This window comes from Bos indicus x Bos taurus, chromosome 10 (genome assembly GCF_003369695.1).
Source record: "Bos indicus x Bos taurus breed Angus x Brahman F1 hybrid chromosome 10, Bos_hybrid_MaternalHap_v2.0, whole genome shotgun sequence".
In the NCBI taxonomy this organism is placed as follows: Eukaryota; Metazoa; Chordata; class Mammalia; order Artiodactyla; family Bovidae; genus Bos; species Bos indicus x Bos taurus.
The window spans coordinates 83763420-83785728 of NC_040085.1; the positions used below are offsets into that span (position 1 = coordinate 83763420).

Below are 22309 nucleotides of genomic sequence, written 5' to 3' on the forward strand. Positions count from 1 at the left end.
AATCCAACAGACAATGGATAAAAAAAAAAACTGACCAGGGGGGCTTAGGTATAATAGTTGAGCAGTAAGTGACTTACACTGACCCAAGAAAAACACCTAGGAAGACAGGCTAAAAAATAAAAAAGGGAAAAAAAAATATCTGAACAAGGACATCAGAATCTTCACACTGCTGAGAAAATATGTCACAGAATTAGTTTAGCCAGTGGCTCAGATGGTAGAGAATCTGCCTGCAATGCAGGAGACCTGGGTTCAGTCCCTGGGTTGGGAAGATTCCCCTGGAAATGGAAATAGCAACCCACTCCAGTATTCTTGCCCAGAAAATCCCACGGACAGAGGAGCCTGGAGGGCTGCAGTGCGTGGGGGCTGAGCAACTAACACACACACGTCATTGAACAAACAAACTAATGGACGAAGAGAAGGAAGTAACCCTGGTGGTAGTCAAGGAGGGGGCAGTAGTGTCCACACTGGCTACAGTCTGTGATGTAAAATGTCCAGTTTTCAACAGAAAATCGTGAAACATACAAAGGAAAGGGAAAGTGTGAGCCATATACAGGGATACATACAGGCAATAGAAACTGCTCAGATGTTGTGCTTAGCAGACAAACTACACCAAAGCTATTATAAATATGTTCAAGGGGAATTTGGGGAATTAAGGGAGCCTGTGCAAGATTTAAGATGACAGTGATTTATTAAATAGATAATGTTAATACAGAGATTAAAATTATATGTGTATTTATTTATATATTTTCCAACTCCAAAATTTCCCTCGTTTGGAGATTGTTTCTCTCCCTCCCTCCCTATCTACATGTATTTTCTAACTATCTAAAAGTACAGTAATCCAAATGAAAAATTCACTAAGGGGCTCAACAGTAAGTTTGAGTTAGCAAACTTAACTAAAGAATCTGCAAAGTTGAAGATAACTCAATAGAGATTATAAAGTCTAAATAGAGGAAAGAAAAATAATTGAAGAAAAAGAGCATCAGATAAATATGGGACATCATTAAGTGTACCAACATATCTATGATGGCAGTCATGGAAAAGTGAGAGGGAGATAAGACAGAAAAGATATCTAGAGGATTGATGATTGAAAATTTCCCAAATTTGAGGAAAAACATTAATTTACACATTCAGTTCAGTTCAGTCTCTCAGTCATGTCCAACTCTTTGTGACCCCATGATCTGCAGCCCACCAGGCTTGCCTGTCCATCACCAACTCCGGAGTTTACCCAAACTCACGTCCATTGAGTCAGTGATGCCATCCAACCATCTCATCCTTTGTCGTCCCCTTCTCCTGCCGCCAATCCTTCCCAGCATCAGAGTCTTTTCCATTGAGTCAGCTCTTCACATGAGGTGGCCAAAGTATTTGGAGTTTCAGCTTCAACACCAGTCCTTCCAATGAACACCCAGAACTTATCTCCTTTAGGATGGATTGGTTGGATCTCCTTGCAGTCCAAGGGACTCTCAAGAGTCTTCTCCAGCGCCACAGTTCAAAAGCATCAATTCTTTGGCACTCAGCCTTCTTCACAGTCCAACTCTCACATCCATATATGACCACTGGAAAAACCATAGCCTTGATTAGACAGACCTTTGTTGGCAAAGTAATGTCTCTGCTTTTTAATATGCTGCCTAGTTTGGTCATAACTTTCCCTCCAAGGAGTAAGTGTCTTTTAATTTTGTGGCTGAAGTCACCATCTGCAGTGATTTTGAAGCCCAAAGAAATAAAGTCTGACACTGTTTCCACTATTTCCCAGTCTATTTGCCATGAACTGATAAGACCAGAGGCACAATTTTAGTTTTCTGAATGTTGAGCTTTAAGCCAACTTTTTCACTCTCCTCTTTCACTTTCATCAAGAGGCTTTTTAGTTCCTCTTTCTGCCATAAGGGTGGTGTCATCTGCATATCTGAGGTTATTGATATTTCTCCTGCCAATCTTGATTCCAGCTTGTGCTTCATCCAGCCCAGGGTTTCTCATGATGTACTCTGCATATAAGTTAAATAAGCAGGGAGATAATATACAGCCTTGACGTACTCCTTTTCCTATCTGGAACCAGTCTGTTGTTCCATGTCCAGTTCTAACTGTTGCTTCCTGACCTGCATATAGGTTTCTCAAGAGGCAGGTCAGGTGGTCTGGTATTCCTATCTCTTTCAGAATTTTCCACAGTTGATTGTGATCCACACAGTCCAAGGCTTTGGTATAGTCAATAAAGCAGAAATAGATGTTTTTCTGGAACTCTCTTGCTTTTTCGATGATCCAGTGGATGTCGGCAATTTGATCTCTGGTTCTTCTGCCTTTTCTAAAATCAGCTTGAAAATCTGGAAGTTCATGGTTCATGTATTGCTGAAGTCTGGCTTGGAGAATTTTGAGCATTGCTTTACTAGCTTGTGAGATGAGTGCAATTGTGTGGTATTTTGAGCATTCTTTGGCATTGCCTTTCTTTGGGATTGAAATGAAAACTGACCTTTTCCTGTGGCCACTGCTGAGTTTTCCACATTTGCTGGCATATTGAGTGTAGTACTTTCACAGCATCATCTTTCAGGATTTGAAATAGCTCAACTGTGATTCCATCACCTCCACTAGTTTTGTTCGTAGTGATGCTTTCTAAGGCCCACTTGACTTTACATTCCAGGATGTCTGGCTCTAGGTGAGTGATCACACCATCATGATTATCTGGGTCATGAAGATCTTTTTTGTATAGTTCTTCTGTGTATTCTTGCCACCTCTTCTTAATATCTTCTGCTTCTGTTAGGTCCATACCAATTCTGACCTTTATCGAGCCCATCTTTTCATGAAATGTTTCCTTGGTATCTCTAATTTTTTTGAAGAGATCTCTAGTCTTTCCCATTTTGTTGTTTTCCTCTATTTCTTTGCATTGATCACTGAGGAAGGTTTTCTTATCCCTCCTTGCTATTCTTTGGAACTCTACTTTCAAATGGGAGTATCTTTCCTTTTCTCCTTTGCTTTTCGCTTCTCTTCTTTTCACAGCTATTTGTAAGGCCTCCCCAGACAGCCATTTTGCTTTTTTGCATTTCTTTTTCTTGGGGATGCTCTTGATCCCTGTCTCCTGTACAATGTCATGAACCTCCGTCCATAGTTCATCAGGCACTCTATCTATCAGATCTAGTCCCTTAAATCTATTTCTCACTTCCACTGTATAATCATAAGGGATTTGATTTAGGTCATACCTTAATAGTCTAGTGGTTTTCCCTACTTTCTTTTTATTTATACATTAGTGAGCTTCAAATAGGATCAATGCAAAGAAATTCATTCACATCCATACTCATGATGATAGAAATGTTGAAACCCAAAAAGAAAATCATGAAACAGCAAGTCATCATATACAAGGGATCACAGTAAGAATGACAGCTGATGTCTGTTCAGAAGCAATGGAGCCCAAAGACAGTGAGTTGACATTAAAAGTGCTGAAAGACATATATCAACAACCAATAATTCTATAGTCAAAAAAAAAAAAAAAATCTGTCTTTCCAAAGTGAAAGTGAAATAAAGATCTATCCAGTTAAACAAAAAACAGAGACTTCATTGCTAGTATACTTGCCATATAAGAGGTACTAAAAGAAGTTCTATAAACTGAAAGAAAGTGGCAGCAGACAGTAATTTGAATCTTCATGGAAAAAAAAACAAAACAAAACACAGAGTTCCAATAAAGGTAACTGTGTTGGTAGTGATGAAAAGTATAATTAAGCATATCTTTTTCTTTCTTCTTTTAACTGATTTAAAAGGCAGTTACATAAAATAATCTATAACATTGTGTTATTGGGTCTATCACATATAGAATTGTAATATATTTGACAATAAAACAAAAATGAATGAAGCTATACTGGAGAAAGGGAATGACACCAGATGGTGTCATTTGAATCCACAAGAAGAAAGAGAGACAGAGATGGTAAATAAGCTTAACTTTAAAAATCTCTATAAATATATCTGAGAACTCATTGCTTCACTTCGTAAAAAGACAGAAGTTTTTATAAAGCAATAAGTATAACAATGTATTTTTGAGTTTGAAACACATATAGACATCACATGAATAACAATAATAACACAGAAGGGAGGAATAGATGAGAGCATGTAAGAGTAAAATTTCTATGTCTTTCTGGAATTAAGTTCATATAAATGGGAAGTAGATTCTCATAAACTAAGATTTATGTTGTAAGCCCTAGACCAACCACTAGGAAAGAAGCTTTTAATTAGTTAATTATATAATTGTTGCTGCTAAATCTGACTTAGTTAAGTCTGACACTAAGTCAAGTCTAACTCTTTTGCAACCCCATAGACTGTAGCCCACCCGGCTCTTCTGTTCATTGGGTTTCCCAGACCAGCATACTGGAGTGGGTTGACATTTCCTTCTCCAGGCGATCTTCCTGACCCAGGGATCAAACCCACATCTCCTGAATTGGTAGACAGAATCTTTACCACTGAGCCAACTGGGAAGCCCAATTATATAGTTAAGAATCATCAAAGAAATTAACATAATATGTTAAATATTCACTTAAAACAAAGGGAAGTTATAAAAGCAGAAAAGAGGAAAAAAATAGAACTGTATAAGTATTGTTATCTCAGCATTTCATGATGAAGTCTTTCAATACTCAGTAAGCTGATAGACTTTAGATCAAATAGCGTTCTTTCTTTAGACTCATTTTCCCTCAAATTAGTATTCCATTCATGTACCCCTTTTATTTGAAATATTTTGAGCAAGTTAATATGAATTCTGAAGCAAATTTATTTTCAGCTGATTTCTATATTAAATTAGAACACACTCACCAAGATACACGCAAAGGTATGCGCTGAGATCCATACTTCATTTTGTACCACTGGATGCTTAACTACACACTCACCTTATGTTTATTCTCCGACACTACCAATATTGACATAAAGATGCATATTCTCTCACTGCATATATCTAGAGGGATCAAGTTGGCCATTAATTTTGGAATTACTAAAGTTGAATGCATCCAAACAACCATTTCATGGCTCACCAAATGCCTTCGCATCTCTTGAAAAGGAGTGTGCTTGAGTGTAGGTATTTATAGTAGAAAGTCATAGTAGTAATTAATGGTGTTCATGGCAATGGCACCCCACTCCAGTACTCCTGCCTGGAGGATCCCATGGGTGGAGGAGCCTGGTGGGCTGCAATCTGTGGTGTCGTGAAGAAGCACGCACGACTGAGCGACTTCACTTTCCCTTTTCACTTTGATGCATTGGAGAAGGAAATGGCAACCCACTCCAGTGTTCTTGCCTGGAGAATCCCAGGAACGGGGGAGCCTGGTGGGCTGCCGTCTATGGGGTCACACAGAGTTAGACATGACTGAAGTGACTTAGCAGCAGTGGCATAATCATAAAGCCACGCAGAGCATTGTGCATAGTAATGTATAACAAGATATCATTTAGAAATTTGTATCATTGGACTTCCCTGGCAGTCCAGGGCTTAAGGCTCTGCAGTTCCGCCACAGGGGGCACGGGTTTGATCTCTGGTGGGGAATTAAGATTCCACATGCTGCACTGTGTGATAACAAAATATACTAGGTTTCAGTGAACTTCTTTAAAAACAAACAGAAATTTCTGTTTATGTAATTCTATATGGTCATAAAATACAACTTTGAATAATGGCATTTATGTGTCTGTGCACACATGTACATATATGCACAAATACACAAGCATACCACACTCTGCCATGAAGCATTATAGATGTACTTTGGGTGCTAAGAAACATGGGTGTGATTCTGGTATAACTCTCGAAATGTGGCAGAATCATCAAGTGTACAGCTATGAGGATCAGACTGCCTGCATTTAACTTCTAGCTTTGCCGTTTGTTAGATGTGCGACCTGGTATCTATAAACTATAATAATAGTGTCTTCTTCATGATGTGCTTGTGAGGATTGAATGCATCTTAATGCATGTAAAGTCTTAGAAAGCGCAAGTAAATGGTTTAAGTGCTCAGTAAATTTTAGTGATCATTATTGATCTTTTGATTCTGCTCTTTCAGGAGATAGAAGTTTCTTTCGCATCTAGAGTGTGTGTTAAATTTAGATTATCCTTCGCATCTAAGAGCAGATCTTCAAAATATGTTTTCAGTTTGATGGTGTCTGTTACTGTCCCACCTTTATTTGTGACCCTTAGAGTTTGCAAATTGCAATATACAGCTATTAGCATGTCACGGATTTTACTGGGTGATGGTCGATTCCCAGGGATGACAGGTGTATTTATACTGTTCTTCATGCACCTTGTGTGTTGTGAAAGTAAGGTTGGGGGTATGATGATGACACAGACTATTTTGAGAACCTTCTGTGTGGTCTGCCTCGTCTCACCAATCTGTTCCTGTTCCTTTTATACAGGAAGACAGAAGATGTTTATCTCTTTGTTAATCATTCATTTACTTCTCAGTATCTACCCAAATCTGTTGATTTCATTGTAATGTCAAAGCACCTTTGTGTAACTATTCTCAAAATATGCTTGATGCTTCTGGTGAAGTTTGCTATTATCTGAGCATTCCCCTATTTCTTTCTTTTTTATATATGGAGACACTGTTTTGTCTACCTATCAAATCTGATGGCATCACTTTTCATTAAAAACTCCACCCATCTACCAAGACCAGTTTCAGACTACCCCATGTACTCCACTCACCTGCGTGCTATAGCCTCTGTCTTCTGAATGTGCCTGGCTTTATTGATGCACCTTTGCTGGGCCATTTAGCCATTTTTAAATTCTAGTTCAGTTATTTGTGTGCACTGTTTCTGCCTTCAAGACAGGGATCTTGTTTGCTTCGCCTTTTGTACCCTCCATAGTGCACATGTGCTCAGTCGTGTCTGACTCTTTTGCGACCCCAAGGACTGTAGGCTGCCAAACTCCTCTGCTCATGGGATTTTCCCAGGCAAGAATACTGGAGTGGGTTACCAGTTCCTTCTCAAGGGGACAGTGTATATAGGAAAGTAGCAAATATTGGCAACCCACTCCAGTACTCTTGCCTGGAAAATCCCATGGACAGAGGAGCCTGGTAGGCTGCAGTCCATGGGGTCATGAAGAGTCGGACACTTACTGATTGACTTCACTTTCACTTTCATGCATTGGAGAAGGAAATGGCAACCCACTCCAGTGTTCTTGCCTGGAGAATCCCAGGGATGGCGGAGCCTGGTGGGCTGCCATCTGTGGGGTCGCACAGAGTTGGACATGACTGAAGCGACTTAGCGGCAACAGCAGCAGCAAATATTTAGCAACAGCAAATATTTAATAAGGACTGCTTCAATGCCAGAAACGGAGCTCAGTGATGACTGGCTTCATGGGAAAGTGAGTGATGCTCTTGTCCTGTGTTCTGTAAACATATTTGCTCAATGAATGATTCAACAAATTCACATTTTGAACGACTTGATGCTACAGAACAGGCCCTGGACTTGCTATTGGATATACTGGATTAAAATCTAGACTATGTGACTTTGGGATGATAATACCCATCCCCCACCATGAGCTGTGGTTTTCTGTTTGAAAGTAGGAATAATAGACCCACCTTGTGGCATTAAGTGAGCTAACATATTGGAGGGGCTGGAGGGCTCATAACCAAAGTGTTGTTTGGATTGGCAAAGAGGTGAGCTGCTCCTTTTCTTATAAAGGTACTACTGGAATAAAAATAAAATGGCTGGTTTTCAAAGCTGTCCTTAGCTTTTGTTGTTCTAGCCCTGGCTCTTATCAGTCTTCTTTGAATGGGCCAAGCAGACTCTCACAAGGCCTGGCCACTAGGGATGCTCTGAGGCCTGGCTATGCTGCTGTTCTCTTCCCAGCAGCACTTGGCAAGTATGTATGTGTTTGCTACGGTGCTTATAAACTGCGCCTACTCTCAGGTTCTTCATGAAGTGCTCACAGGACTCAGGCTTTGTTTAGTGTCTTTGGCTTTGTCGTATCTACAGTGTAAGAAAGAAAGTGAAGTCGCTCAGTCGTGTCTGACTCTTTGCGACCCCATGGACTGTAGCCCTGCCAGGCTCCTCTGTCCATAGGATTTTCCAGGCAAGAGTACTGGAGTGTGTTGCCATTTCCTTCTTCAGGGGATCTCCCCAACCCAGGGATCGAACCCGGGTCTCCCACATTATGGGCAGATGCTTTACCATCTGGGCCACCAGGGAAGCCCAGAATTACAATTACTACCATCTGTGAGGATATTTTCACTTCTGCAGAATGACTTCACATCCATTACTTCATTTGATGCCATTGGCGAGTCGGTGAGCATGGTAGAGCAGGGACCAAGGCTACCAGATGTCCTTTGCAAAAGAGGAAATAGACCCTCAGCATTTAAGGGGCCTGCATCTAGCTTAAAAGTGGCAATGGAGATTGAGCAAATGCAAGCCCATGTTAGTTCCTCAGTCGTGCCCGCCTCTTTGTGACCTATGGACTGCAGCCTGCCAGGCTCCTCTGTCCATGGGATTTTCCAGGCAAGAGTACTGGAGTGGGTTGCCATTTCCTTCTCCAGGGGATCTTCCCAACCCAGGGATTGAACTGGGGTCTCCTGCAATGCAGGTGGATTCTTTACCAACTGACCTACCAGGGAAGCTCCCAAACACAAGCTACCTGTCTACAAAGTTGGTGCATCTCCATACTATCCTGCTTACCCTGGAAGTGAAGGCAAATGCTGAAATGCTTCCTCCTAACCATCTCTTCCTTTCTTCTCTGCAGAGGCGTCCATCCTGAGCTATGACGGCAGCATGTACATGAAGATCATCATGCCCATGGTCATGCACACCGAGGCAGAGGACGTGTCCTTCCGCTTCATGTCCCAGCGAGCTTACGGGCTGCTGGTGGCTACCACCTCCAGGGACTCTGCTGACACCCTGCGTTTGGAGCTCGATGGGGGGCGTGTCAAGCTCATGGTTAACTTAGGTATCGTATGAAGTACCCTCTGCCACTCCGTTTGGGCTTGTCTTCCCTTTCTTTTCCGATTTTCATTGGTTTGATTGAATTCTTCGTTTGTTTCTTGAAAGTTAGCTGCTCACCTCTTGTTTAATAGACTGAGGATAAAACCCAACAGCAACAAACACCTTCTCCTTGTTTCTGCATGAAGTTTTTGATGTCAATTTCTGGTTTCTGACAGTGGTGGTATTTCTTTACTAGAAGATTCGTTTTCTAAGTTTCCTTTCTTGGTTTTTTGGAATCGTTTAGCTTTGTGTGAAACACGCTACTTTGGTCCATCTTTTGATCAATTCCATTCTCATTAAGTCCAACTCCTCGGTCACCACTCAAAACAGTCAAAGTTAGAGAGCAGGGCCAGGGCAGGAGATAGAAGCAAAATGGGAGGGTGGTATTGGAGGGAACAGAGCCACATAAGTGGGATGGGGAATGCAGTTTGAAGCTCCACAAGGACCAATCGCATGGGAAATTCTAGTGGCCTTGACAACACTACTATCTCCTTATACTTTCTCCTAGTAGGGAGGACCAGGCTCATTGTTTCCATGATCCCACTGTGGGAAAATTCTCTGAGTTTAGAGTCTGACACATTGAAGGACAGTGTGTCTCCTGATACGTATCTCCTTCTTCCTTCCTGACATTCCTACCCTCATTCAGCAGCCCTTTTTATAAAGATCATTAAGTCACACTGCTAACAGTTACTCTGTTCTCATATAATACATATCCAGTTTTCCTTCATGTTGAAAAATTGGCGATTTCAAATTGTAACTTTATTGAGAAAGGACCTCTTCTTCTACTGTAATTACTTATAGTAATACTTTGGAAATTCCTCTTTTTATGGCCTCACATTCTTTTGGGCTACTGACCTTGACTGAATTCTAATCAATACACTTTGGAAAGTGGGGACCTCTTGGTTTTTGCAAGAAAAAAAAAAAAAAAAAAAGCAATCTGTGTTTCTGTTGATTCTACTCAATAGAAAGTCAATGCCTGTGTTATCACAGCTGAGTTCAAACTTTCTAAGCCTATGATTGGTTTGAGGATGTAGAATATGTTTAGATACACAGCTCCTTCCCAAAGATGTCAGTAGGATGGCTTGTCAGAGGTGTGGGGATGACATGGTGGACACATGTAGCAGATACAACATGGTCCAGAATCCTAGATGGCCTGCTGGGAAGGTGGGAAATCCATACCACTCTAATCTGCTGTCAGGTCAACTGGTTACATTTGAAAAGTGCCTGTACTACAATCCTCAAATGCTCTAGGACACAGAAGACTGTTTTGAGCAGTGGCTTGTTTAGTTGTGTCTCCTTTTTTTTTCCAGTTTGCAGCTTTTACAATACTATGCCCTTTTTCTTTTCCAACCACATTGGATTTCTGTTGTCAGTGCGTCTCTTGGTTTTTCTTTTGTGTACGTGTGTGTTTGGTTTTTTTTTTTTTTTTTTTTTTCTTTTGCTGGATCTTTGTGAGTGTTCTTGAGTTTCCAGTCCTCCCCACCATCAGCCATGGTAAATCAAAAGATGGTATTCAACCCTTCAAAGGCCCAAAGCCTGCGGCCCGCATAGCAAACAGCCTTGCGAACAGAGTGTACTGAGCAGCCTACAGGGGCTGGCATCCCCCTGTCCCCTCCCCCTTCCCCTCCCTGCATCGTGCTCCCCACCTGAAACCACCCAACCGGACTGCATACCTGAAACCAACCACCAGGAGCCGGCTGTCAGCTTCTCTGAAAAACAGCAGAAAAGATTAAAACCAAGAACAACCCCTCCCCGAACCCAAATGAAAACAAATATGACCTCCTACTTAGCTCCCAGAAAAGAGGATTTAGTGTCAATTTTTAACCATCTATTTTAAGGTAAGAGAGAGCCAGAGACATAAGAAATACTCAGCCCTTTGGGGTTCTAGGGAAATGCACATTGGCTTTAAGCAGATAACTTTTTTTTTTCCATTTTAGATTTTGTTTTGTAAGATTAGAAGGCCAACTGTGACAGGTCTCACATCTTAAAAGGAAAAATGGAAGTGGAGGGAGATAAAAGGGGATGATTCAGAAAGATGAACAGTTTCTCTCTCTCTCCCTTTCTCACACACACACACACACACACACACACACACACACAGAGTCATAGATTCCAGATGTATTCCTAGAAGCATTATTTTTCCATTTTAAACTCTCATGAAAATCCGGGCAATGTGAATTTTTAAAAGACTCTGCTCTAGCCTCCTGGCTCCTTTCTGCATGTGATCAATGTACCTCCTTCTAGACTGAGGCATCATAGGCAAAACAGAGCGAGTCTACCCTGAAGAGCTCTGTGCTTCTTTAGAAACAATGGTGACTTTTCTCTGAAGGGTATGGTTCACCACAATTACTGGTTTCAGTTACATAGCTTTCTTTCAACCATAACTAGAAACTGAACTTAAATTCCTTGAAGTGTATGTACACACTCCATACTCATGTTTGTTTGAAGGTTCTGTTGCCCTCCCTGCCCAGGGTCTACCCCTTCATAAATGCTTTCTTTCTCCCAGTCATGAATTCATCGTACCCTTTTTTTGATTATAGTAGTAAACATCTCCAAGCAGCGTGTTCATTTGTGTACAAAATCCCCATCACTAATTTTAGATGATCCCTCCCTCCATTTAAGTTATGTCTCTTTTCTAACACAGGCGCTAATGACACTCCTGTTTATTTCAAATTGTTCACACATATAAGCCCATGATATACATGTCTGTATTTTTCTGCTGTAGTATATCTTCTAAACGTCAAGGAGACTAGGCTTTTCCAAGGGTCTTTCTTCCTGAAGATGGCAGCTGTGGCGATAGCAGGCATGGACAGTGTCCAGCTAAGCATAGCATGTTTTTAAAGCTGTGAGGTTGACTATTGACCAATCATATTTTGATCTCTTACTATTAAAAGCTATAATCACAATTTTAATATTATAGTATTTTTAAATATTAAAAAAAAACCCTTATTTTAATCCCACAGTAAGTTTGTGAGATAAATCAGTTACCTGTTTTTATGATTGCTTGATAGACACGAAACAAAGAAAGTAGGTCTCAGAGGTGGGACTACCCATGTTTCTAAACTACTGGATCATCCTGGGTTATCCATTACCTCCAAAGATCAATCCTGTGGATCAGTGATGTGACGGACTTAACGACTCTGGCTGCTTTCATGACGGTCACCTTTTACACACGCGCAGAAGGCATCTTTTGCCATAGTGCTGGTGTGAGTGGAGCCAACAAGTCCATCAGGTTGGTGCAGCCTCGTTCACGGGCCTGTAGAACCCTCAGCAAGATGCAGGCCACCCTTCCTCAGTGACGGAGGCTTGTAGGCAGTGTCTTGCAGCTTGGTTAATTGCATTCAGGGTCTCCAGATGCTCTGTCTCTTTGGAAGCAGAGAAAGTAGGTCACAGTGGTGCGACTACCCATGTTTCTGAACTACTCAGTCATCATGGGTTCTCTGTTACTCAGGCAGAGAAAGTACTCCTGTCGACTGTATCCATTATTGAAGACCCACAGCTCCTAGGAACCTTCATCTCTTCCTTGCTCAAACCAAAGCTCATCAATATAGAAAATAACATTTCTCCTTTTAACTAAAATGAAACAAACAACACACACACAGACACAAAAAAAAGAATGAACATCATACACACACATCCACATCCCTCAAATACATGCCAAGGCTCAGGCAGAGAGAGAACTTCAGCTGTTACTGGAGCTCTAAAGGAGATTGCCTTGCCAGGACAGTTCTTCTGATTCATTTCTCATTAAAAAGTACATCCTCACTAGCAAGACCACTCTCTCAGACCCTATGAACAAGGGCCTGGGGTAGATTTTTCTTCCCAAGTATGTGTTTCAAGTAAGGTAACAAAATCATTCTCTACTTCTCAACTGAACATACCCAGCTGTTTGCTGTCTTGAAAGCTCCAAGTCCTCATGTTGACTTAAAGACACCATTCAGTTCATGGGACCATGTGGATGAACCCAGAAAGATGAGCCCAACCCAGCACCTCTGCCTAGATCAGATCCTTGACAGAGACGAGAGCCTCAGCTGCACAGAAACCCAAGCAGAAAGCCACTTCTCCTTTAAAGTTCTTGGGTTTCTTGCTTTAGGTTCCCTCTTTCCCTTTCCTTCTCTGAAGCGTGCCCGCACACCTGCTTCCCCTCCTTCTTGCATCCACGAGGGAAGGGCATTTCTCCAGCAGCTGAGACCTTGCTTCTCCCCTCCCCCAGCCCTCCCCTCCCCGTCCCCACCAGGGGCATGGCCTCCTCTGTCCGGCGATCGTACCAGATGCTCCAGGGCTGTTTGCTCCCACTTTTCTGTTGCGGTTGACGACACATGACAAACCTAACCGCATGAAACCAAACCCAGATTTTTCTCAAGAGATGTTCTGGGGAACAAATTAGCTTCCCGCCCCCACCTTCCTCAGAATGTTTGGGTGTTATAAATTGCTCCTGTCTGGATTCACATAGTTTTATTCTGCCCCGTCACTCGCCACTCATTTCTTTCACACTGACTTGCTTAAAGTGATCTACTTTGGGACATTTAAAAGGTGGCATTATCTTTCCATAAACCCTCCAAAACTACTGGGTTAACTTTAGCTAGAAGAAGAGCACAGTTTCTCGCTGTATTTTTTTTTTTTCCTGTAATTTTCTCTCTTTCCTTGATCATTTTCCTTTTACCTTTTAATATCTGACTTTAAACACATTCTTATGTGAATTCTGATCATAATAAAAAAAAACAAACTTAGGTTCAGGTGGGCAGCCTGCTAACAATGTGCCTGAGACATGTCTCTGACCTTTCTGCCCCATCACCTGCCCGTTAACTCTGTGCTTGACCTCTGGGCCATGTGTCCATGGCGCCAAACAGATGCTAATAAAAGGATAGATGCTCTGACTCTGACCCAAAATACCTTTTCTGGTGACCAGAACTGGAAAAAATAGCCATCTTTTTATTCCCTCTATTCCATGCCCCCCCCTTTTTTTTAAAAGGGACTTTTCTCTTCAAGATGCAGGGTCACAGGATGGGATAGGTCAGATGTCAAAGGTGCCCAGGACCACCTCCCCATGCACCCAACTCGCCTTCTCCTCGAATGCTGTGGGCGCTTGATTCAGTCTGAGCATTCAGGCAGGAAGACGGAGATGGGCTCCATGAGGGGTTGGTCTGGGGACCTTTGAAACCGCAGCCGAGACCCTAGTCAACTGGGCTAACGTCATACAACTCCTTGGACCCAGCACCCGGCCCCGCCTCTCTAAAATCTGGGATGGGTGTTTGTGCGGTTAGCTGTTTGCAAGTGGCCATTTTATGACAGGAAATGACCAGGTGGTGTTAACCCTTTTCTTACCTCTGAAGACAAAGGCAAGTCTGCCTATGTGAATTTCTATCGCATTTGGGGCCTGACTTAAAGAGGGCGGAGGGAGTTTGGTTTTAGAAAAAGGGAAAGGGTTAAATACTGCCCTGAGAAACAAAATTTGAAAAAATGATATACTATGTCAGACTGGTGATATTATCTTTGGAATATTAAAACAAAAATTGTATTTTTGCTACTTTTAAAGAGCAATTTCAAGAAAAACAAATTATAGAGGGAAACAAAATATAAGCTGCATTTGGTGGGGAAATTTTTGCAGTATTTTCCAAGTTTAACAAAATTAATATTTCAAAGTCTGGGTTTGAAATACTTTAATAATAATGAACTGGATTTTTGAAGGAAAAAAAAAGCAGCATACTTGGTGTCTATTGTGGATATATATGTATACCAGTATATATCTCTATACATATGTGTATATATATGTGTGTGTGTGTATATATATATGTATCCAACTTTACAAAACAATATACTGTACATATACACCCACCCTTGAACTTGTGCCTACTGTATATATATATATATATATAAAATGGCCACATTTCTTGCGTGTGTCTGTCCCCGGAAGGGTGGACTGATTGTTTTGGATGTCTGCAGCTGTTACCTTGAAGGATGCAATTTCATCTTTCATTTATTTTTCCCCATCTAGACTGTATCAGGATAAACTGTAACTCCAGTAAGTTTTCCCTCAAGTTTCATTTTGTTCTTTAAAAAAGAAAACTGACTTTATTTTACTTACTGTTTTATGAGCTGTTTTTCATTTGAATTATTTTATTTTTTTGACGATGGAGTTGGGGGGAACTGGGGTTGACAAGCTGAAGGGCTGGGGTGATGATTTGGGCTGAGTGTGGCCCAAGATGTGGTTTCTAGATCAAGGCAGGTCCTTTCTTCTTTCCTTGCATTGGTTCTATATGCAGAAAAGGAGGAAAGGGCACCTGGCTAATGAAATAGCTTGAAAATGAATTGAAATGGTAATCTGTTGTTTTGGGAAAATAACTCTCAGGGCTGGACAAAAAAGTGTTAGAGCAACCATAATGCACTTCTCCACTACCGAAAACTTCAGAAAATGAAAGCAGGTTTCATGACCCACAAGGTGGCTGCCAACTCTGACATTTCTTTCCTGGCATATATTGCTATAGGGTTGAACTTTCTGTTTTTTGTTTTTTTTTTGTAGGAGGGCGGGCACAGCATTGCTCTTGGTAATAATGCAACGTATTAACCAAAGACTTGAGACACGTTCATTTTAACCAAAGACTTGAGATGCATTCTAGTTCTTCTGAATAAAGAATGGCAGATTATTATTTTTACCTTATCCTATTTAAACATTCCACCTCTTGAAGAAGGATCTTAATGAGGGACAGGCTGAATACTACTCACACATTTCTTCCTTTGTCTGAGAAATGCACATTAACTTGAGTCATGAAGTAGGAGAATAGAAGGAGAAAGAGGAAAGATGGATGTGAAGGAAAGATAGGACCAGTTGATAAAAGAAAGAAAGTAAGAAATATACTTTTGAGTCCTACAGCATGTCATATAGGCAAGGAAGTTAAGTAATAATTAAGCAACTTGGGTAATCGGTTAGGGCGATTAGCTACAACAGGCAGTCCCAACACTTCAGTGGCTCAACAGAAAGATTTCATTCTTGTTCGGTCAGTCTCATACCAGTTGAGCAGCTCTCCTGGTCAGTTCTCTTCAAAGAAATAATTCAGGCATCTAAGATTCTTTCATGACTTGGGTTCAACTACCTTGGAGTTATTTCTTTACTTCCAGTTGTTCCCACAGGGAAGAGAGAGAGAGAGCTTGGGTGGTTACGCAGCGTGTTTTATTGCTTTGCCTAAAAATGCCATACATCCCTTCTGTTCATATTTTGTGAGATGTAGCTCCATCTTAAACTCAAAGGAAGTTGAGAAATACAGTCTCTGTGTGAAGCAGGAAGACAAAGTTGGATTGATGAAGCATCTCAGTTCAGTCGCTCAGTCGTGTTCAACTCTTTGTGACCCCATGGACTAGAGCACACCGAGCTTCGCTGTCTATCACCAACTCCTGGAGCTTGCTCAAACTCATGTCCATGGAGTCGGTGATGCTGACCCGACGTCACCAACTCAATGAAGCATCTAGCACATATAATTCTCAGTATTATGTCCTCATTTTTTGCTTCTTTCCTTGCTAGTTTGTTGCTGTAGGAACAAACTCAAGAAAAGGAAGTAATCGTTTACATTTCATTGACTTGTTTATCTCATCCTTTAAAAAATTTTAAAGGTGTTAGCTGGCTTAACCTTCTTTCTTGGGAGATACACTATTAAGATGACCAACTAATAAAGCCCAAATCCATTTCTTAGAGGTAAATGTTCCATACAAATGAATAACAAAAAGAAATGTAAAAATAAAAAATCGATATAAACAACAACTTCTTAAAGTAGAGTGCTTTCTGCTTGTCTTGGCATCACTGTCAGTTAATTTAAGCAATATCCTATTTTGCTGTGTTTAAACATTTCTAATTAGCCAGAAATTTCTCCTGATATTTAGATCATTACAAATCTAATTGAAACATCCATTTTCTCCAAAGACTGGCATTTTCTCTTTAAGTAGCTTTATTGAGATATAATTTCTATACCGCAAAATTCATCCATTGTAAGCCTGCAATTCAGCAATTTTTTTTTTTAATTTCTAGGATTGTCCAAATATCACCATAGTCACATCTTTAGAACATTTCCAGCACTCCCCAAATTTCTCTTATGTCCTTTTGCAGTTAATCCTTGTGCATTCCCATAGTCCAACACAGCTGTTGGTCTGCTTTTGGCTCTATAATTCTGTCTTTCCTGGACATTTTATATAAGTTGAATCATATAGCATGTAGTCATTTGTGTTTGGACTAAATACAGTGTATCTATGAAAAGTTTTGTCTTTTCATTTTGCATTAGTTTCCAGAAGGAACTAAAATGAAAGTTGAGCATGAAGGTAAAAAACCTCATCCAAAGTTGAAGCTGGCATCTTCTGGCTGCAGGGACTTATTTGCAGAGCAGAGAACTGAGGGAGCTATTTGATCAGGATATCAGGGCTGGCTTTTTGTGTTCTAGTCAAACTTTATCTTACATTTAACTCCATATATTCCATCTGTTTAGCCATGGAGAGTCATCACAAGACAAGTTCCTGGGTTCTTTCTCCTGGGAAGATGATGATTATTCTACAGATGTCAGCAGATTTCCTAAGCCAGACAAACGATTTTCTATTCAGAGCCACTAACACCAGCATTGAGAGGAAATGCAGGGAAAGATGTGTTTCCAACTTTGATCACAGAATAGAAACAGTAAGACTGGTTTAAATCAATATTTAGGTAAAGAGCCAAGACTGGATTTTGAAAATTTGATTTTGAATTCTCATGATAAATCTGTAACATACTAAGGAGGTTACTTTTGTTGAAAGCATGGAAGAAAGAACACATAGTGCTTGCTCCTGGCATCCAGGCTGAAGAGAAACACACACAGACACACACACAGAGACACACACACACAAGTTCTTCAAACTAATCTAAAGATCTTTACTACTAAGATGGGTAGATATGTACCCAGGATAATGTAGAGTTATAACATAAATGTGATTCATTTTCTTGAAGTTAATTTTAATTGTTGATTTGGAATAAATACTTGAAAGCAAAGTGAAACAATGCAGAAGAATGAAAATAAGCATGAACCTTATTTAATATGTAAATCTTCTTTTATGTTTTAAGAAAAAGAATAAGAATTCAAAGACATATAATTTTTATTGTGTATTTTATTTTATTGTGTATCTTCTCTATTCCATTCCCAGCTTTATTGGCACTTGAGTGGAAAAGTTTGAGAAGATTACACAGCTAAATGTTGAGGTAAAAGAGACAAAGGGGACTAGAACTTCTAAACCCCTCTTTTTAATCACATGATATCAAAATTCATAGTTCAGCCTGTTACAGAATGTCAAGTTGTTTCTGTAATAGGTGTGCGGATCCTGTCTCTTACACAGTTTTTCACTGTAACAGTACAAGAAATAAGATTGATTTCCAGCTGAGTGTGAGAAGGAGATTCTTACCCCTGAGATCCAGCTGCCATTTCAATAGCAGTCTTAAGGGGTAATGGCTCAAGTTTCTAAACAAATTTTTTTTTCTCTCTTGAAGTGACATAGTAAATCAAACTTTAACTAAGTTTAAATACAAGTTCATAAGCTCTTCCCATATTTCTTTTTAGAATCCCTGTCTTGTAAAGAAATCAGGTAAAATACTGAATGACATTAGCAGTTTTTCTTTTTTTTAATCTGCCTCAAAATATTGTTTGTTCTGGGGAATGGCTACCTCCAAGGGTTTGTGTGACTGTCTTTTTAACAGAGAGAGAGAGCATGAAAAAGAAGGACTGTCTTCCAATGTGAAGAGAAAGCCACTGAACATGAAAGAAGGCGATGGTCTCCAAAGCCTTTTCCTTTCGGCTTTGGTGCCGGGCGCTTCTGTCAGTAACTGACCCAGCTCCCTGATGAGGGTTTCCAAGTGGCAGAAACAATCAGGTTCTCTGCCTTTCTCCCTTTCTTACCTTCTCTTTTCCAGTACTTTGTCTTTCCCCATAATACCTATGATAGCATTATTCATTCCAAATCTTCCTAGCCCTGCTTTCCCAGTCCTGCAAGAATACCACACCATGAATTCTTCTCCAGCTGCAGTCATTAGACATTTGTTAGAGAGTGTGCCAATCAGTCTTTGGTTGAACTGGGGACATTGCTGGGTTTGATAGATTCATCTGACAGGGATATTTAAAATTAAGTAGTAAAGAAATTTCCAGTGTAGAATTGACTTTAAAATTGCCAAAGAGCAACAGAGTTGGCAGTCATCACGGTGGGTTGAACTCCAGGGTGTCCTGGAGCGCAGCTAAAGAAAACAGGGCTGCTTTCTGGGAATTTCTGGAGGAAGTCACCATCCCCTATGGTTCCAGTTCCATGAGGCTGGCTGTACCTAGGAGGCACGTGGTTCTGCAAACAGGTATGAGCTTCTTGTTGATTTCATGGGTGTTTGCTTGGATGAAAGTCTGGAAAATGGTTTGTGGCCTTTCACCTCGTCTGATTGGGACTCTGGCCTCCAGGTTCCTAACGCTTCCTTCATCCCATCCCTTGTGAGTCCTGTGTTGTCTGAATGAATGCAGTGACTTCATATGGATTAAATATGAGTGTAGCAAGAATGAATATGTGTGTTGTGCTAAGTCGCTTCAGTCATGTCTGATTCTTTGCAACTCCATGGGCTGTAGCCCGCCAGGCTCCTCTGTCCATGGGATTCTCTGGGCAAGGATTTTGGAGTGGGTTGCCATGCCCTCCTCCAGGAGACCTTCCCAACCCAGGGACTGAATCCACATCTCTTACATCTCCTGCCTTGGCAGGCAGGTTCTTTACAACTAACACCATTTGGGAAGTCCAGCATGAAATAATATAGTGGACACAAATTAATGAATACCAATTCCCCCCTCCTTTTTTTTTTTTTTCCAATATTTCTCTCTCAAAGGCTAATTCTTCTGTGATCACTTTTTCATTCTTTCTGAAAAGGGGGGGCATATCTCACATGAAAATTGTGAATTCCATGCATATGCCTGATTATTTAGGTATATGTAGACCTCCCCCTAAGTTGCTTTCAACTTGAAGACTTAACTGATTTATCTGTGACAAGGTTAATTTTTTCTTCTTCGACATAGAGGAGAAAAGAAACAATGTCACGCAAAAATATACTGACCTGAAATCACTGAAGCACCGCATGTAGTCATTTGTGTCTTTTATAATCTTGTCCACGTCCCACAGACTGAGTCTGTTGTCTTTGAATCACAGAGACGCACAATAATGTAAGATCTGAAAGAAAATAACATCACAAGGATATGGTCTCTCCAAATCATATCTCTGAAAACTACTAGTATTTATCAATACTAAATATTCCTTCTCTTGCACCTGCTCGCCTAGCACCTGTTCTTTGTTTTCCGCCCTTGCTTCTTGGCCTTGAGTTTCCAAGCAGACTCAATGCCAGTGTTTTGGCAAAGTCAACAAGGTGTGGGTGGCTTTGCTTCATTTAGGCATGGCTTGGTGAACTCCAGTTTATTACACTTGACTTCTGGTTTTCTCTTTTTCTCTGTCTTCCCTGCCTAGGTACTAGAATAAATTGCATCATCTTTAGGCCTGGTTTATCTAGAAATCCCAGAGCTGACTTGCTCAGCTCATCCCTTCAACTCAGAAATACTTCTCTCGCGTCCACCAGGAAGGCTAACCTCTTCACTCTTAAAAGTTTTCTCAGAGGGAAATTGTGGTCTTTTTGGTATCCATTCCAAGGTTTGGATCACCTCTGCTGTGAGCCTGACCATACCGCTTTTCCCAGTAGAGTTTTAGTGGAGACAGAAAAATCACAAAGCAGAATCTTATGTACAGTAATGTGTTATTATCTACCAAACTATCGGCATCACACCAGAGACTTTCTATTTCTATAATAAATGGTTGTGCTGTACTTCAGCATTCATCAAAACCTGAGTTTTAAAAGATAACACATACTTCTGTTTCTCTTTGGAAGGTTTTATGTTTCTTGTGACATACAAAACACCTCATATGTAAGTTTACTAACAGTATCAATAGTAGGTGGATTTGAGTATGCTCATAGGCTGCTTCCTAAATATTTAATAGGAAACGCTTAATAAATATTCAGACTGCATTTATTTTAAAATAGTTTAAACATTGTAGAGGGAACAAAAGGCAATGTTGCAAAAATTCTCCGTCGTATCCCTAATTTTAGTCCCCCAGTTTTCAGGCGCAAGCTAAATTATCAGTGCTTTAACATTGTTTCAGAGGCAATCGATATGAGTGTAAAATGTTATTATCATGTTCTCCATAGTAATTACCACAGCTATTACCACATTCTCCCCTCCTCTTTGTCTTCCTTCTGCTTAGCACAATGGTAACACATTTTTCTGAATCTTGCCTTTTTCCCCCCACAAAATGTCTTAGTGACTATTCCCTATAGGAATGTAAAGACCTACTTTATTCTTTTCAATAGTCACATAATGTCACATTTTATGGAAGTATTATATTTGATTAAATCAGTACCTTACTGTTAAATGTTCAGATTTTTTCTCGGCTTTTTACCACTACTAAAAGTGAGAAAATACACGCTCTTGTTCACCAGTCTTTGAGTTCATGTACGGCAACATCTGTTAGTTAAATCCCTAAAGGTAAAGTTACTAGGTCAACAGGTAAGTACATAACAAAAATATTGATAGATATTGCCAAATTGCATTCCCAAGAGGTTGTCCAGATTTATATCACCCTTGCCAAATACTTCATATTATCAAATTTCTTGTTCATTTTCTCCAACTATTTTACAATGTGGCTGTCACATATTCAAGCAGTGACCCACTCACAGACCTTTACCTTCCATTCTTTCACTTCTTCAAATACCTGCACGGACAAATGGCATTCAAAGTCTTGGTGACCATTTATACCAGAAATATTTTAATGGAAATCTGCTGCAGCAGCATTTGATAATTTGCTAATCTTTTTTTTTTTTTTCCTAGTAAAAGGGATGTTGTAGAAAAGTGGTAGTATGTTACAGTTGTTTTGTGTTATTTCTTCTTGTACTTCTGCTTGTCTATGTTGGAATCCCAGCAAAGAGAGGCATTTAAGTACCATTACAAAGAGCAAGAAGGACTCTGGAGCTAAATAGCCTGGGCTCAACCTTTTCATTCTATACCGCTAATGAACTATGTGCCTGTGGACAACTGACTTTAACCCTCAGTTCCCTCATTTGTAAAACGGGCATGATTACCGTGCCTACGTCTTTGAGTAAGCCCAGAACTAATGTCTGGTGTTGATGAGGATGACTAATCCTGTCAGCGTATACTCCTGTAATAAAAGGTGACCTTTTTTCTTGAAGATATTCTATTTTATCCAAGCCATCTTCTACTTTATTTTTTATCCTTTTAAATTTTATTATGGGTGTATAATTGCTTTGCAATGTTGTGTTAGTTTCTGCTGCCTAATAGAAAAGATGATCTGTTGAGAACTGTTTTTGTTTAAG

At 40.3% G+C, this 22309-nt stretch overlaps 1 protein-coding gene across 22 annotated transcripts in view; it reads left to right on the forward strand.

Moving 5' to 3' along the window:
* NRXN3 (neurexin 3) overlaps positions 1–22309 on the forward strand; it is a 1811822-nt gene that overhangs the window by 683649 nt on the left and 1105864 nt on the right. For 17 of the 22 annotated variants that reach the window (XM_027552545.1, XM_027552555.1, XM_027552571.1 and 14 more), the window contains 2 exons: positions 8672–8875; positions 14906–14932. In XM_027552545.1, the coding sequence (XP_027408346.1) occupies positions 8672–8875; positions 14906–14932 (231 nt within the window). The remainder of the gene's footprint in view (positions 1–8671; positions 8876–14905; positions 14933–22309) is intronic. The other 5 variants (XM_027552552.1, XM_027552572.1, XM_027552548.1 and 2 more) reach the window with 1 other exon arrangement.